Source organism: Pleurodeles waltl, chromosome 5, assembly GCF_031143425.1.
Source record: "Pleurodeles waltl isolate 20211129_DDA chromosome 5, aPleWal1.hap1.20221129, whole genome shotgun sequence".
NCBI lineage: Eukaryota > Metazoa > Chordata > Amphibia > Caudata > Salamandridae > Pleurodeles > Pleurodeles waltl.
In genome coordinates, this window is record NC_090444.1 from 997,370,043 (window position 1) to 997,384,951 (window position 14,909).

At 39.5% G+C, this 14,909-nt stretch overlaps 1 protein-coding gene across 2 annotated transcripts in view; it reads left to right on the forward strand.

The window, feature by feature from the left end:
- Positions 1-14,909, forward strand: part of ENPP3 (ectonucleotide pyrophosphatase/phosphodiesterase 3) — a 709,815-nt gene that overhangs the window by 396,956 nt on the left and 297,950 nt on the right. For both annotated transcript variants that reach the window (XM_069235161.1, XM_069235162.1), the window contains exons 13-14: positions 6,935-7,043; positions 11,083-11,214. In XM_069235161.1, coding sequence (XP_069091262.1) covers positions 6,935-7,043; positions 11,083-11,214 — 241 coding nt within the window. The remainder of the gene's footprint in view (positions 1-6,934; positions 7,044-11,082; positions 11,215-14,909) is intronic.

Below are 14,909 nucleotides of genomic sequence, written 5' to 3' on the forward strand. Positions count from 1 at the left end.
GCAAAGGAGGTGAGGCAAGGTTTCTCGGTCTCTCAATCCAACCAGAAAGGAATTCAGGAAGTTTGCGAAGGACTAGCAAACAAGATAGACTTGATAGCTCAAAGAACTCAGGTCTTGGAAATCCAAGTGGAACAACTAAAGGTAGTGTCGGAGAAGAACAGTCGTGATATAGTTGACCTGAAGGCTAAGAACAAATATGATGCAGAGAAGCTAGAGTCATTGGAGAATAGTGCCAGGAGAAATAATATCAAGCTAATGAACGTCCCGTAAGGGAAAGAAGGCAATGATATAAAAACTTGGGTAGTAGACCTCTTGATGCAGAGTGGCGTGTGGGATGGTACAGAGTTAATATTAAAGGACGATATACAATGGGTACATAGAGACCCCTTTCGGAAAACTGCCAATAGGGTAAAACCCAGGAGGATCCTGGTGAATTTTCTCACCTATACAGTTAAGGAAAAGATTCTGTCTAAGGCTTTAAAAATGGGAACATTGAAGGTGAATGACTGTTCTTTTGAAATAAGATCTGATGTTTTGCGCATTACTTCGAATAGGCAGTGGGAACTAGGTAAAAGGATGGAATACTTTAGGAAGCTAGGTGCAACGTTTCAATTGAAGTTTCCTGCAACTTTGAGGGTGATGAGGAACAACAACATGTATAATTTAAGAGATGAGCAGGAAGCCAATACCCTCTTGAATGAATTTAGGGGAGTTTAGATCGACGGGGGAGGCCTTGTTGGTGGTTCTTTTTTCACATAGAAGGCTTTTTCTTTTTTGGCTTAAGTTAGAATATAATAGCCCATAGCGCGGAATGGCTTAATAGTCAGTAGAGATGGGGGGGGTTCTCCAGGGTGAAGGAAAGGGTGTAGGGGTAGAAGACGAGGAGGGGGAAAATTGGGGGGGGAGGGTTAGAAGGTTGGGGGGTGAATGTGTGCCTCATTGCGAAAAAGCCAGACGGGTAGTTTTTTTGGCTTGGTGGATCCGTAAAGTGAATGTAGCTAAAGGGAATGGCTAAAAACAAGTTTTTATTACTTTCCTGGAATGTGAATGGGTTGGGGGCAAAGCCCAGGAAAAATTACATTCTTCAATACATTAGGGATTCTGCAGCCCAGATCATAATGCTGCAGGAGTCTCATCTTGCGATTTCAGAAGCGCTGGATATTTTTGGAACTCAGAAATGGGTGAAACATATGGTTTGTTCGAACAACACTTCTCATGTAAAGAGAGTAATGATCCTGGTTAAAAATGGGATAGATGCAGCTATATTACATCATAAGGCAGATTCGAAAGGTAGATGGGTTAAAGCTGATGTTAGATGTAGTGGGAATAACTATACACTTGTTAGCTATTATGGCCCTAATTTAGATGATATAGGACCATTACAGGATTTATGTTGTGAACTGTTAGAAACTCAATATCCAATTATAATGTCAGGGGATTTTAATGTCGTTCTAAATGAAGCACTGGATAAATCTACTGGAAGCAGATCAGTAGGTCATTTAAAATCGCGAGCATACATCAAAACAATTATGAAGCAATTTGCGTTGGTGGACATTTGGAGGGAAATTAATGGTCAATCTCGGGCTTATGCTTACCATAATAAGAAATCTAAACATCAATCCAGGATAGATTATTGTTTGATAAGCAGGTCTCTTAGGCAGTCGGTGGTTGGCATTGGCCATATTCCCGTACACTTGTCTGATCATGCCGTGGTAACTTTGACCTTGGTATGTGAAGTAGAACGTTATCCGCGTAGGTGGACGCTGGATCGATCCCTTTTAAATGATCCCCAGATATAGGTACATTTAGAACATGAATCAAAGCTCTTTTTTGAACTCAATAGGAATTCTGCAGCTCCTCAAGTGGTCTGGGATACTTATAAGGCTTATATGAAAGGGATCCTGATAAGCATTTCTGCACAGAAAAATAGAGGCTATAATAAGGAAATACAAGATCTTGAAAAAGACATAGGGTGTTTAGAACAAAAGCTGGTAAAGTTATGGAAACAAGGAAAGAACGAGGAACTTACACAGTTGGATATGTCATCCAAGCAGGCCTCGTTGGTAGCTATAATAGAAGCGAGAGTAAGGGAAAGGTGGGAGGCAAGCAAGTTGGCGCATTTTGAACATGGTGAAGGCGCGGGTAAGCTATTGGCTTGAAGGCTAAATCAGATTCTTTAAGAAATTAGATAGCAGGAATAAGGGACCCCATTACAGGGACGGTTTTAAGGGAGGCTTCCGAGGTCCAAAACGTTTTTGTAGGTTTTTTTGAGTCATTGTACATAGAAAGCCTGTCAGACTTATCAGAGGGTTACAAACAAGAAGTAGAAGATTTACAGATGAGGAAATTGGATAATGAAAGGAAGGCGGTTTTGGAGCAGGAGATTCTAGTTAGTGATGTAGTTCAGGCCATTGCTAAAGGTAAAAAGGGGAAGGCATCAGGGCCTGATGGTCTGCCGGTTGAATTTTATGTGAAAATGCAAGCTGTCATAGCTCCAGTTTTAACCCAGCTTTTTAATTCTGTTTTCAATGGAGAGATTCCCCTCCCCAAGTCTTGGAATGAGGCTGTGATTACCCTGATATTGAAGCTGGGGAAAGACCCTCTAACTTGCGAGTCACATAGGCCAATTTCTTTATTAAATAGTGATTATAAATTATTTTCAAGCATTCTGGCCAGTAGGTTAAGTTTGGTAATTAGGGGTCTGATTCAGGGTGATCAAAAGGGCTTTTAAAGGGAATGTATATGCATGAGTTATCCCATGAATTGGTTGGGGCAATTGATTTAGCAATTGCATGCAAATTACCTTTGGCAGTCATAACATTGGATGCTACTAAAGCCTTTGATAGAGTAAATTGGAAATATTTACATCGTATTTTGGCTAATCTTAATTTTGGAGTCAAGTTCCGTGGGGCTTTGAAGGCTATTTATAAGGCCCCAATAGCTAGGCTAATATTGAATGAGAATTTAACTAAACCCTTTCCTATAACAAGGGGAACGAGGCACGTAATATTTGGGCCTGTGAGGTTACTCGGCGAATGTAGCAAGGATGTCCCTTGTCACCTATTGTCTTTATATTATTTATAGAGCCCCTAGCAATAGCAGTGTTGTCCGATACGCACATGGAGCTGCATATTAAAAAACCAAGAGAGGGTTTTTAAAGTTTTTGAAGAATTTCAAGAGCTGGGTGGGTATAAGATAAATAAATAAGACACAGAGATTCTATTGTGTAACTGTACACTCAACACTTTACTCGCAGAACTTCACCCATTATTCAATTCAAGTACCAAAAGATACTTGCGGATAAGTGTTACAGAAAACCTCAACGACCTTTTTTGGGCTGAATTGTTCTCCACTGATTCGTAGGATGAATGCACTTTTCTTAAAATAGGATCAGTTACTCTCTCAATAATGAGTCCTGTTGACCTGATTTGTGTGTCAAATTTACCTCTGGGTATCTTTTTGTTTGCTGCTATACAATGCACTCTCCAGACTGGACGGAATGTTTTCTGCTTTTATTTGGGCCCATATGACACCTAGATTGGCAATATATTCACTGTATAAACCAGTATAGGAAGGGGGCTTAACCATGCCTGATCTAAGAACATAATATTTGCTAATGTTGCACATAGCTCACAGGCTTTTTAAATCCCTGGGAAAAACTGAGATCGATAATTATTTTTTCAATCTCATTTTCCAAGAGTATGAGATCATTGATTTTTTGTGTCTCACTAGATCGCCTAAAAAGGTTAAATATAAGCTTTTAGCCTGGTCCCTAAAACGCAAAGAACAGTTATTTAAATATTATAATGTTCTGATTATTAATGGCGCCTGGGAGATATTTATGTTGCAAAGTTACCTCTATTAGATGGCTGTTTCCAGGTTGGAAGGTAATGGGTACAGTAAGGTTTCAATTGTTTTTAAATGTTGACATCTGGAAGCCTAGGGATGAAATAGAACCCTCCATTAGGCACTTTAAAACAATGATTCACTGATTATATATCAATGTGCGACAGTTTTTTTTATTATAACTTGGATTTTAGCCGAATCAAGGCTAGTTTGGACCTGGTGGAACATTTAATAGAAACCAGAACCCGAAGGTCCATTAGTAGCTGGGTCTGTATCTTTCGGCAAAGGAAGACCACTGAGTTACATCTGAAGGCTCAGGCTAAGTGGCAGTCCAAAGAGGGTCTTCAAATAACAGAGGATATGTTGAATAAGATAAATGTGTTTCATTTTTCTTTACTCAAGGGAGAAAACTTTCACAGAATGCCATTTTACACAAAATGGCTTCTTTATCGGATACTGGCTTTTTTGCATAAAATTAATCTCTGGGTACCTGGTAGGTGCTTTCTCGAAAGGGGGGGGGGACTAGACCTATATTATTTGGAGCTGTCCAAAAATATTTCATTTCTGGGCAAGGATCCAGGATTATTGTTTTCATATTTTACAATTGACCCAGCAAATTGAAACCTATACAGCAATATTGGTTCATTCTCCTGATGCTGAGACTACATCCTTGCAGAAAAAACAATTACTATTACCATAATACAGCGGTCAATAATTCTGCAAAACTGGCGATCCGAAGGGACCCTGACATACCAACAATAGTGGGCCAAAATGTTAAGTGTTAAAGAACTGGAGTGTCGATACGCATTAAGATCTGGATCGTACAATACATTTCAATGATTGTGGGAGGCATTGGGATAGGGAGATTATCTACACTTTGTTTGTAAGAGGTAACATTGCACAGAATGGTTTAATGCATAGGGAGAAACTCGGACTCTTGTGAAATGTGCAATAGAAATTAAATTTGTTAAGACAAAAAGGTGAGGAAGTGGGAAATGTGCAGTATAAAACTATTTATTTGCTCTTTTAATATGCATCTGATGATAATTGAATATCTTATTATTCTTGGATGCTTTGGTTGCTTGTAAATTTTGATTTAAAGGATTTATAAACTCTTACAATAAAAAAATAAATTTAAAAAAGAGTCAGGCATCTTTTTCAGTATTGTCCTTTATAGTGCAAAAACATGCACGATAAAAGTGACAGTGCGTAAGAAGAGCAAATGGAGGAGTGGAAGCATTTTACAATAACTTCTTCAGGTAGGTTGTACACCAGCTTCAAATACATTGACCACAGTGGTGTTAAATTTGACCAGGCAGGCTATTACTTGGGCACTCGAGCCTTGCAAGCAGAAAAGCAGGGCTTGACGACATGACCTTACTCTGTGAGCTTTAAACACACCTTAAATAATAGCAAGCTGGGTACAGGTATCTATTGATGCATAGCCATGCGTGTTTGTGCTTTTGAAAGCGTACCTTGTCTTGCGCCCACGATAATAGCTTTGTTTGTTCATTGTGAGTTTAAAGCATTATAAGGTAAGTGTGCTTCCCAAAGATGTTGCAAGACCAGGACTTCTAAAGCTTCTTAAAGTGGGCCCAACAGTTTGTTTGACTGTTATCCTGAATCTCTTTCCAAGTGAATGCTTTTCCTCCATTTAGGGGGGTCCATTCTTAGAGATGACAAGTACTTGAGAAGAACGCTTTATTGTGCTAGACCTTGTAGCCTGGATTCTAGGCAAATTTATGCAGGTGATGTATTCTGTGGGAGGTGGAATATGAGCCGAAAGACTTTGCTATGAGCGTTGTTCAGAAAAAAGGCTAGCTTTTCGGGGAAGGCTACCGATCAGTAGGATAACATTGGGATCATTTTTGCTTCAATTGCTGCCAGCATTGGTTTCCCAGTTGGCTTGGGAAATTTACTGTGCAGTTTTTGAAAGGCGGCGAAGAGTAAATCAAGACAAGGCTTTAGTGTATTTAGGTGGAGCCTGTGAGAATGGCACTCGTGGAGCCAGACCCCGAGCTATCTGTTGGTACTCCTTTCTACTGGATTGCCTGCCAGGTACAATTTTCCCTTCTTTTTGTGGCCATTTCCGAAAATGATGATTTTAGTTTTGTCTAGATTAACTGTCATCCGGTTTGCTGCACAGTAGAGAGCCAGTATGTTCTGCAAGTTTTGATTTGGGGGTATGAATGTGCCTCATCCAATGCTTTACTCAGATCTAAAATGAAGAGGTTGAACAATGTTGGGGGCAAGTACACAACCTTGTTTTTGGCCTTGTACTATTGAAATTGGTGGTGTTAGGCCCTTGTTTGTACCCAGGCTAATATTTTCCCAGGTGTCGGAGTACAAGAGCTTTAGTGCTCATAATAGATTAGCCAGTGCTAAATTATGCTACAGAAAATTCCTGTTGAGGTGGTCAAAAGCTTTTGAGAAGTCAATAAAGTACATGCAGAGAAGTTGCCTTTTCTGAGTGTGTTTCTCTATTAGCATACAAAGAGTGACAAGATTGCTTATCTTGCTTTATTTTGCGTCAAGGGGGCATTCCACGGGTGGTGCATGGGAATTACCAGGCAACGACACATGGGTTTTGGTGCAAATCCTTATCCACAACAACTTCTAGACAGAGATTTGGGCCAATATCCTGGGCCTTCTTTGGGGCAAGTGTAACAAGGAGAAATGTTCTAATTTCTCCTCTTTTTTCCCTTTGTGCATGTGTGCTGCATTCTTCTGCACAAATACAAAATGAAAATGTCTTAAAGCTTAGTTTTGCCCTGCAAAGGACCCTTTCCACTACAAATACTATGCTTACCACAATGCAGACACCCTTGCACTATGGTCCAAGCCTGTCTGCTTTGGAGCATGGCAGCATAAAGTGCACCAGCACAGGAAGTAAGCAGAACAACGTCTTATTTTAGTAGATATGGTACTGTTCTGCTCTCTACTGTTGACATAACTCAGCATTACAGCTTTTATTGCTTTCCTGTATTGCATGGTTTCTTAGTAAATATGGGACGCTGTGAGTTTGTTCTTGTCACACTTATGAAGCAAACAACATAGACATAATGGTGAAAACTACTGTCCTCCACAGGTGATCCAAGCGTTAATGCTGGCAGACCGAACAGTAGGGATGCTAATGGATGGCCTCAAACAAAGGAATCTCCACAACTGCGCTAATCTTATAGTTCTGGCGGATCATGGTAGAGTATACAATGCTTTGATTTATGTTTTTATAATACATGGGATTCTGCAATTACTATACAAAAACCTGTCTCTAATTTCTTTATAATTGGTGACTTGTGCTGCACCCTATTATAAAGTAATGACGTAGCCATTCAAGTGTAATTGAGTTCTGATGTCACAATGCCTGCTGCTAAAGCCAGCAGGGGAAGGGAAAGGCAGATCAGGCCATGGAGTATAATTAAAGAAGCAGTTTAATGAACAAAACAAAAAATGACTTTTCTTTTTTTTTTACTCTGTTTTGAAAGCCGTGCAGTGACAAACAAAATATATATATTTATAACAATGTACTTTTGCACTACTTACATAAATATAGAAAGGTCAGACTCTTCTTGCATGCTTCTACACATTCCAGGCTACTGCACCTTTTTATAAAAAAATGATTTGTTTTAAACTGATTCTAATATCTTTTTGCAACAAATATCTAACAGCTGTTTTGATGTGTTTAATTTTGCATGAGAGAGTCGATTTTTATTCTTCATGTTTACAATTATGCTCTCTCTTTCATATGAAAGAGCTATGCACAAAAAGGTGTTATGTGTGAAAGGTGATAGTGTAACCATGTATTATAAGGAATAAAGGAATAAAGGAATGCAATAAAGTCCCCCTTTGCCGTACATCATAAGGATACTGCAAATCACCTCAGAGTTTCAAAACATTATAAAGGGATTTGGCTTTCAACCTTGTTCCTCTATGTGGTCTTGGAACTCCTCAGTGACTTGTAGTATCAATGTAACGTACGGCCAGGGGTATTTTATCCCATATATCACTCCTCTGTGTTAATGCCAGTGAAGACATTTGTTTGGGGACATGTATCTAGGTCCATTAATTCATTTGAGTGATGTAATTTATGAAATGCTTATACATATGTGTATCAGGGTCAAGACCTTGCCACACACAACAATATTTACCTAGGGATTTGCCACATTGTTAATGTATTTCTATTGCTCATGTCAGATAAGGCGATCCATTTGGCATTGGCTTCAGTAAAGAATCTTCATAATTAAAGCACTTCCCACTCGGTTACTCTCTTCCTTGTTTTTTTATGTAAACTCTTCGGGCCAGATGTAGCAAGGGTTTTGCGAGTCGCAAACGGCGAAAAATGCCGTTTGCGACTCGCAAAAGCCACTTTGCTATGTTGAAATGCATTTTGCGAGTCGGATCCGAATCGCAAAATGCATTTCCGAATCGCAAATAGGAAGGGGTGTTCCCTTCCTATTTGCGATTCGCAATGGTATGCAATTCCATTTGTGACCGCGTATGCGGTCGCAAATGGAGTCGCAGTTACCATCCACTTGAAGTGGATGGTAACCCATTCGCAAACGGGAAGGGGTCCCCATGGGACCCCTTCCCCTTTGTGAATGGACCCCAAAACATTTTTTCAGGGCAGGGAGTGGTCCAAGGGACCACTCCCTGCCCTGAAAAAACCGAAACAAAAGGTTTCGGATTTTTTGAAATGCAGCTCGTTTTCCCTTAGGGAAAACGGGCTACATTTAAAAAAAAAAAAAACTGCTTTGTTTAAAAGCAGGTCGCTAACATGGAGGCCTGCTGACTACAGCAGGCCTCCATGTTAGCGAGTGCCCATAGTCGGTATGGGGCCGCAATTTGCGACCCACCTCATTAATATTAATGAGGTGGGTCTTTGCGACCCCATACCGACTCGCAGAAGGTGTCTGAGACACCTTTCTGCATGACATTTTGCGACTTGCAAATTGCGAGTCGCTAGTACTTGCAATTTGCAATTCGCAAAATGTCATTTTGCTACATCTGGCCTTTAAGGTTATTCCTTAGAGACTGCCAGAACTATGGGCATTAAAGATGAGGCTTGAAGCCCTCTTCACCACAACTAAACCACTTGAAAATCGCTAAAGACGTTCAAAGCAAACTAGTGTGACAAATTTGCACCACTGTGCCCCACACATTTTTCTGGCCTAGAGCTCCCTATGGCCTTCATTCTGAGTTGAGTGGATTTCTGCTTGGTATTCCTTCCGACCTCCAGAGTTCCTAACACTATGGACTTCAGTAACTCAAAAAACACTTGAGTTAGGGGATATGCATACATTCTTTTGTTCATTAAATTTTGTGCAGTACCATGTAGTAATCGATTTCTGCACTGATTCCTGCATGCTTTGCCTAATAGTTCACCTGGATATCTCTGCTGCATTCAGTAATAAACATCAGTTAGGACCACTATAATCCCATTTGGATTATGGCTCCACGACTCACGAGTACCTCAAAAGAAGCCTATGCTTGCTGCAAGTAGACAAGGACTCCTGGTAAAATGTGGACAAAAATGTGAGAAACAGTTTTACAAGGCTTTTATTCCCTTAAACATGGAATGGGGAGTTCTCCAACCACCATTCCCAATTATCAGTGCTGCGAAATCTGTAATGTGATGGAGAAATACTGCGTCATTTAGTGTCTGACATGTAGTGTGCCCCTTGGGCTTAGAGGAATGATCAAGGGGTTCTTTCTATGAATTTACTGTCTTGTAGACTGACTTGCTCTTCCAAGCTTTATCAACCGAAGCTGTTCAACACATATGCTCTTTTTTCAAATAAACTGATATATGATGTGGCCGCAATCCTATAATGCCTCCTCGCCTCTAAAACAGCAGTGATTGTTTGCATTCCATAATTTTGCAATTGTGACAGCACTGTGCATCTGTGCTAGGTTGTCTTCCGATGAACTGGCTTTTGCCACTGCCAAGTACATATGTAAGACTTTTTCACATTTGCAGGAATTGTGAGCTTAGAATCTCAGCATCATGGTCTTTCCACTGAAAGGGGCCAGTGTCTGGTATTAACTCTTGGAGCATGGGGCTGTGCTACATATTAGTCCAAATGTCTCAAAGACGCCCTCGTCATTACATTACTCACCAGATTAAAGGACATTCAAATGCATCTTGGAAGTTGCCATATATTCTTTGTTTGTCTATTGTTTGAAATGTTTCCTCAGGATACCTAGCTTAACCTCATACTCAAGAACAACTAAGTGCTTTCTTTGAGCATTAATCGCCACCAAGTGCACTTTGATTTTGTATTCAATCTCTTACTGACTGACTGTGTCCCTGATGGATAATTGATACCATGGTTGCTGACTACTGAAGCACTAATGTACATTGTGACATAGCCATTGGAGTTATGTATTCAGTAGACATAAGAGAATGAGAAAATTATGTTAGCTACATCTGTAATGACTAGACATACTGAACATAATTAAGGCACATTCAAAAAGAAGGCTAAAACACAAAGGCCTTTACTACAAGTGACCTGGTAATTCCGGTGGGGCTGGTAACATTTACTATCCCCATAAAAAAGGACAAGATCCACAGAAATGCTATGAATTTGTTTTATGTCACCTTAGGTTTTAGTTACTGGTGAAAGCAGAGGAAATCTCTGCGTGAAACACAAGGGAGAAATAAGGATTTACCAAGAAAATCAGACCTGAAAACATATTACCCTAGTGATTCCGTATTTCTAAGGGGAACTTCAGGGACCCACTAGTAATAGCCTGGTAACTCAGTCTCCAGATTTGCCTCCAACCTCTTGTATTGGGAACTCTGAAGTGGCAGAGCTACTAAGTGGTATAACGGGGCACTCAGATTGAGGCCCAAGGAGGATATTAAGTCAAAAGCCTGTTGACACTCTTTTCTGAGGTAGAAGTGGTTAGCCCCACAAGTGGTGAAAAATCTACATAAACATGGCACCATTTTGTGCAAGTTGACTTTTATCTTATGTCGTATATGCATTGTGCTGGATGTTAAATAAAGCAAAAATGAAAGTCCTGCCCACAGCCGTAATTTTTCAATTTTAGAAAGATGTAAAAACAATGAATGCACATACAATGAGAATATTAATGGCCAGATCTATGCATGAAATGTGATGGTTTGTTCACACATTGGCCTGAATTCACCGCTGTATAATTCATTTTAGGTTTAGGCTAAAAAATAAGCGTGTCTTTAATAACTTTTCATTTTAAATTTCTGTTTTGATTTAGGAATGGACAAGACATACTGTGAGCAGTTGGAATTCATGACCGACTACTTCAGCGACATCCGTTTCTTCTACATGTATGATGGGCCTGCTGCTCGCATTCGGGCTCGGAATGTCCCGGAAGACTACTTCACTTGTAAGTGTAGCTCAGTGCCCATAGTAAGGCTTTGATAAAAATTAGCAGTTGGATCTGCTATTAGCATGATTGGTGCCACATGGATATTGAGCTTATTATCTGTTGTGTTTGGTGCTAGCGGATTAAGGAAAGAAGTAGCATCTTGTGGGAATTCTAGTTACATTGAGGTAGAGCATGCATACAATGTGTTTTCTTAAATGTCACATGTCCTTATGAAAGTATTGATGTGCATTGAATTTTGATAATTAGGTTTAATTCATTTAGAAATAATAAACTGGAGCATTTTCGCAAACAGGCTTTGCAGAAGATGACTTGATAAAGTTTAGATTCCATGGGCATCATTCTGAGGAAGGTGATAAAAGGACTTCTATCAAAAACATATGGAGGTCCTGTTAGGTTTCCTTACTACAGCAGAGGCCAGTGATTGGCAGTGTCCCAAGTGGTGGACCTAAATCCAGCTCCATCATCAAGAGATTCCTTTTTGCACATGACCCACAACAGATTGAGCTCTATAATGTAGAGAAGCACATCAGATGCCACTAACTCCTCCTTTGTCTTCCTCAGCACAGTCATTAAATGATATATATAATCTCCGTTCGGGAATCTAAGTCAGAATCAAAATAGAGATCTTTTTGCACTAGAGGAAAATTTGCATTGTTTTTGGATGCAGAAGGATTTAGCTGATGTTTTCTAGGTTTTCAGTGGCTGGATAGCAACACATAATTACACTTATGCACACAATGCATATACCATCCTGGCCACGTACACAAACACACACAACAACACTTTGGATATTAGTGGTAGGCATCAGCGGTTGCTCTGCTGTGCCATAGAAACAATCTAGAATAGGATCAGTTAACAAAACAAGGTATAAATCTGATTGCACTTTGGCGAGATACTCTGAGCCCCAGTGTCAAATAACAACTTCTTAATTGGTGTAACACCCTTTAATGCAGAATAGTCTGAGAAGAACAGTAAGTGGATTTTTTTAAAGAAGGCATTTGCAACACCTCCCCTTGTGCAGTGAATAGAGCCTGCAGCAAGATTGGGATAATCCTGGCAATATTTTAAAGAGACGCCCTTGGTTTGGCACACCTATAACACATAGGGAAGCACTTGTACTGCCACTGTACCTAGGCAACATATCAATTCTGAAATATCAATATACAGTAGGGATACATACATATACAATTTGTATCCAAGTGAAAATATTAATTAATCACTGAACAAATTTTTATAATTTTGATCATAATACTTAGTGTAAATTAATGTTCCTCTCTCTTTGTCTTGCTCTACTGTTTCAAAAGAGTATAGCCAGTTTCCTACTTATCAAGTTTATCAACCAACATATATTTAACACATAAAATATACAAAAACCTCCACATATAAAATATATATACACATCTCAGTGCTGAATGCATAATGGCTTTACATATACCATTCGATACTCAGTGCTCAAAAAGTCGCTTGCACTAACAGCTTCCAACAGAGTTTTTTATATATATGGGCTGCTAAGCCTTTTTCCAGCGAGCAGTGTTCCAAACTGAGGTAGTAATGATTAATACCACCACTCCTAGGCACTTATTCCTGTTAATTATTTGTGGTATAATCCCATACCATAGTTTCATAGTTCCAAAATTCATAGCACTCCTCAGGTTGATAGTCGACGCGTTTCGGCCCTTCAACTTCAGGCCTCATCAGGACATAGGAAGCAGTACCTATATATGCAATTTAAAGGTATATTACTCTTTAGTCATAATTTACATTGCAACATAATCGTTGCCACCAGGGGCACTTCGCACCCTGTTCACCATTATGTCTATTCAACACCTTATCAGTGTTCCCATCGTTTCTCGAGATTAAATATCAATAGCACTTGTGTGAGATAAAACAATCAAGTCCATAGTCTATTTCCTTACATTCTATTCTGAGCCACATGCAGTGATAAAACCATTACTGTTTTTTCCCAGGTGATGCTTGCATGTATTAGCCACATTATAATTAAAAGAACTCAATATATCTAGGTGTCACACCCATCTTATATATTCTACATACCATGTGTACTTAGTGACGTTTTTAGTCATGCATGTATATTCATAGTCGCTGACCTTTATAGTGTTCTCAAATAGACATGTTCTTATTATTGCAACATCTGGAGATTCTGGGGAATCATATACACTTTCACCATCATCCTCAGAAAGTCATAAATTAAATGGCTCAAAACTAGTTTGTCTTCGTAACATTGTTACGTTTTATTTTACTTACTTTGTTTTCTTTAACATTCGATATGCCATGATGGCAGTCAACCTCTGTGTGAGATTGCCGGCATGTACATTAAAAAATAGTGTTCATCGCGAGCTTATAAATTGGATCGCACGTGTGAACACCATCCTGTTGAAGGGTCTGACTCCTCCCTTCAGATAAGCCGTGTCTAACAAATAATGTGGCCGCCATGTTACAATGTACAAAATGTATGGGGCCTGGCTACAAACGTCTTTCTATGTTGTCTAAATGCCATAAGTCCAGCGGAGCTCAAGTTAATGTTATGTACCAAAACGCTGCTCACAGGCCTGAACTTACCCGTATCAAGACCTCATACTGCACTTATGGTAGATTCTCCCTTAAAGTACACAGATGATTACTAGAAAAATGTAGTAATGGTTTGGCACACAGCAGAATTTTGCATTTGTATAAATGATGTGCACACCTTGACTCGCATGTTTAAGCTGCATTGTATGATTGTTGTTTCTTTCTACAACTTACATATTTAGATTGCTGGCCATTTCAGAAAGCCTTCCACAATACACCTAAGACCGTGAATGAACAATTGAGCTTGACTTCCTTCAACTTAATTCCTCTTCTTTCTTTCTTCAGATTGACCCTCTTCCTACTTTCCATCCTGTGTGCCATTTCTATTTCTGAATATACAGCCTCCTTTCAGCGCCATTCTTGTCTGCCTTATTCAATCTTATTGTAATTATGCAAAAAGGCTGACACCTCATTTCATAGATCACACATTATGCAAGCCATTCAACCTAACACTATCTAATCTCTGCCTGCCTATCTATCTTCACAATCATTAACCTGAAAGCACCTCACTAATTATCCCAATTAAGTGGTATTTATATAATCTATCACAAAGTAGCTGGAGTAAATGCATGTCATTTTTTGTTAACAGCACATGACCAATCACAATTATTAACAAAAAGCACTGGGTTTACCACTAACCTTGGGTTCCGGAGTAGTGTGCTACTCGCTGTACAGTGCTTCTGCACCTTGTCAGGGGTAGTAGGTACTGTATAAATGGAATTACAATTACAATAGTTCTCTCCCAATTCCACCAATGTTGCCTAGAAAAACTACAGAAATGTCTGCTTGATACTTCTTGTCAACTTAGGATAATACTCGGTTGAGCCTAGGCTGCTGAGGCATAACGCATATAATCAGAAGTACAATAAAATATAATTTAACAAAATAGAATGGTCTGTTATGCACCGACTGAATTAAATAAAATTTCAAGCCTACCTTCTCAAGAATGTTCTTGTTGTTCCTTTAGGGTGACATCGCATCTCTTTTGAGGGAGCAGGTCACAGCCGGGGAACCACTGTTTCAAACAAATCCTGGTCACAGCTTGCCAATCTGCTATCCCCTCCAAAAGCATGACTATACTGAGGTCTTCAAGCCAGCTGAGGGTC